Raw genomic sequence first — 3,586 nt, 5'->3', positions numbered from 1 at the left:
TTATATTGTGGAGGTCCAAAATTGGATGTCAATTTTAAGGTGCTATCTAGGTATTTAGCCAAAAAGATATTCAAGAAAAAATAATGAAAGAATCTTATTAATTCATATAACCCATTCTGCACATTAATGAAATGTTTATTTTCACATAAGAATAGAAGAATCAATATCTTTTAAGTTAATAAAGTTTGGTATTGTTCAAATACTTGATGGTGCAGTTTCCATAAAATTATGTACTTAAAAGAAAAAGGAAATGATGTTGAGTCTATGCTACCATTCTTCTCCATCATACTACACTTCAATACGAGAATAATTTTCACATTAGAATAGAAGAATCAAGTTTTTAAGTTAATAAAGGTTGGCCATAGTTCAAACATCTGATGATGCAGCGTCTATACTATTCTTTACTTTACTTACAGTAAAAGGAATAGATGACAGTACTATTCCATTACATTCTCCTCCATCATATAAAATAGCAAATAGAGGATAGTGACTTTTATCAGCACGAAGTATCTTTCATGTGCACTAACAATTTGATGATGATATAGGGTGTGTTTTCCAATTTTCTCATGTTTGGTTGGGCTAAATGTTTTGGAAAATGTTTTCCAAATCAACTCATTTTCCTCAAATTTAAGGAAAATGACTTCCCTTCTAAACTAAAGGAAAACATTTTTCAAAACTCTCTTCCAACTTCAAATTACAATTATTTTTTTTGTTGAAAAAATCAATTTATTTTGTCCCTACCCTCAAACCACGCCCCAACCATTCCCCCAAAAATAATAATTTTAAAGCTTGTTTTTAAATTTAATTTTTTTACCCCATCCTCACCCCTAACCCCACCTCCTCCCAAAAAATATTAAAAATTGTTTTTAAAAGATATTTCTAGTTTCAATTTTTTATTTTTTTATCCCCCACCCACTACCCATGCCCCCCCCCTATCAGCCCCCAATCTCCCCCCCCCCCATCAACCCTCCTATCACCCCCCAATCTCCCCCCCCCCATCAACCCTCCTATCACCCCCCAACCCCCTTCAAAAAGAAAAAAAATTTCAACTTCAAATTTTTATTTTTTCATCCCGATCCTCGATTACCCACCCCCTTCTCCGGTCACCCCCCTCCCAAAAAAAAATTGAGTTTGTTTTTGAAAAATATTTACAAATTCAAAATTTCATTTTTTCACCCTACCTTGGACCCACCACGCACCTCCTACCCAACCCCCCACCCACGCATGCCTACCCCCCCCCCCCCCCCCCTCAATTTTTTTTTTCAAGTTTGTTTTTAAAAAATATTTTCAACTTCAAAATTTTATTTTTTCACCCTACCCTTGACCGCCCCGCCCCACCTCCTACCCAGCCCCCCCCCCCACCCCCCCAACAAAAAATTTAAGTTTGTTTTTAAAAAATATTTTCAATTTCAAAATTTCATTTTTGCACCTATAGAACCCCCACCCACCCACCCACTCCCTACCAGCCCCCCACCCCCCTCACAAAAAAAATAAAATAAATTTCAAGTTTGTTATTAAAAATTATTTTCAATTTTCAAAATTTTATTTTTTCACCCCTACGCTCGACCTCCACCCACCCACCTCCCTACCAGCCCCCCCCCCCACGCCTAAAAAAAATTTTAATTTTGTTTTTAAAATATATTTTCAACTTCAAAAATTTATTTTTTCACCCCAACCCTCGACCCACCCACCCACCCCCTACCAGCCCCCACTCCAAAAAAAAATTTTAAGTTTGTTTTTAAAAAATATTTTCAACTTCAAAATTCAATTTTTCACCCCTACCCTCGACCCCCCGTCCTCACCCACCCCCTACCACCCTCGCACCCCCCCAAAAAAATTTAAGTTTGTTTTTAAAAACTATTTTCAATTTCAAAGATTATTTTCTACTCTAATAAAAATAAAAGATATTTCTCAAAAATATTTTTTATTCATAAATCAGACAATAAAAATTTTTTTCGAAAAATATTTTCTACTCACCAATCAAACATGAGAAAATAAGTCAAAAATCAACTTGTTTTCCAGGAAAACATTTTCTAGGAAAACATTTTTCATGGAAAACATTTTCCTTCATAGCAAACACACTCATAATGAACACAACCAAAATTCATTGTCATAGTGAAGTATTAACTTCATTATTCAGATAGATCAAACCAATTTCAGAATGAAGAAGCAAGACTAGAAGTTAATCCTTCTCTTAAATAAATAATATATAAAATATGAACCTGTAAATAAGACCAAGAAGGTAATGCCCAGCTGCACCATTTGGAACCTACACAACAACCAATTAGCTATAAATTAAAGAAGCATGTCAATGGCTAACAGGAATAAAATAACTGGAGATGACAATACTATAAAATCTGCAAAGTGGATAGATATTTGAAATGATGGTTTTTACGAATCTACCTCTGCAGTTGGCTCATTAGGAGGGCAAAGTGTTGTCTCAGCTTCAGTGAGAAGATCCATCTGAAAGCATGATAGTGCAAACAAGTAGCGGGATTGAGCCATACTTGTCCCTTCATATAAAAATTTAAAAAGGGATGATTATGAGCATAATCTCAAGGACAAGTGTTATCAGAAATCCGAAGATAATAGGGAGGAAAAAAAAAGATATTGCAACACAAAAATGCAGTCATATTGTCTGAAAATACGACACGCACCCTTGAGAAGATGATATGCAGCATAAGCCTGTTGGTTGTGCAGGTAGCAGCCAGCTAAAAGTTGCATATTTGTCTACAATGGGCATAGTACATTATAGGAAGCAAGATAATTGACCAACTTAAGAGATTTCAACAGAAGTGCGTTAAACCCTCACATTCTTGAGTCAAATTTCACTAAGGGCAACAAGAAACAAAAAGTGAACTCCAAGAACATAAAATCTCTATAAACGACAAATTGAGTAATACATATGTTTACAAAGACTGATGAAGTGAAAACAAAAAAGTGTGGAGTACCTTAGAGGGGAACTCGGCACAGAGTCGTTCACACATGAAAATGGCGTTGTGGTACATAAAATGGCCAAGGCTGTTTTGCACAGACTCAGTTAGTAGGGTTTCCATTGATGCTTGAACTCGAATTCAAAGAAAGCCGAGGTTAGATAGGGAGAGGCAAGAGAGAGAGAGTGTGAGAGAGAGAGAGAGAGAGAGAGAGAGAGAGAGAGAGAGATTCAATCTTTCAATTTCAATTTGAGAGAAAAGGGTGCTACATTTTCTCCACCCACCGTACGTCCTCTTTTACCCTATGTTCACCAAAAAAGAAATTTTTTTTAAAATGAATTACTCCCTCCGTCCCATTTTATGTGGCACCATTTTCTTTTTGGTCAGTCCCAAAAAGAATGTCGCATTTCCTTATATGGTAAGTATTGAAATGTACAATTCCTCTTTTACCCTTATTAGTCTCACTTAATCTTAAAATAATACTCCAATACATTTATGAGGAGAGAGAGAAAAGTAAGCCTACTTTTTAAAGGACAATTTAGTAAACATTTCAAAATCTTCATTTATTTCTTAAACTCCGTGCCCGGTCAAATGTTGCCACATAAAATAGAACGGAGGGAGTATTAATAACTGAAAACAAAATGGCAATGGGG

General features: G+C 35.6%; 1 protein-coding gene across 1 annotated transcript; it reads right to left on the bottom strand.

Moving 5' to 3' along the window:
* Positions 1–2,194: 2,194 nt before the first annotated feature.
* On the bottom strand, positions 2,195–3,105 carry LOC125820814 (cell division cycle protein 27 homolog B-like). Its single transcript, XM_049500251.1, has 4 exons — positions 2,952–3,105; positions 2,658–2,730; positions 2,404–2,513; positions 2,195–2,269 (listed from the first exon to the last, which is right to left on the bottom strand). Exons 1-4 carry the CDS (start codon positions 3,054–3,056, stop codon positions 2,195–2,197), a joined length of 363 nt encoding a protein of 120 aa, XP_049356208.1. The 5' UTR covers positions 3,057–3,105.
* Positions 3,106–3,586: the final 481 nt, after the last annotated feature.

Source organism: Solanum verrucosum, unplaced genomic scaffold, assembly GCF_900185275.1.
Source record: "Solanum verrucosum unplaced genomic scaffold, falcon-dt-bn FXZP01000117.1, whole genome shotgun sequence".
Classification (NCBI taxonomy): domain Eukaryota; kingdom Viridiplantae; phylum Streptophyta; class Magnoliopsida; order Solanales; family Solanaceae; genus Solanum; species Solanum verrucosum.
The sequence above is the reverse complement of the archived record's forward strand: the minus strand, read 5'-3'. Positions and strand labels throughout refer to the sequence as shown.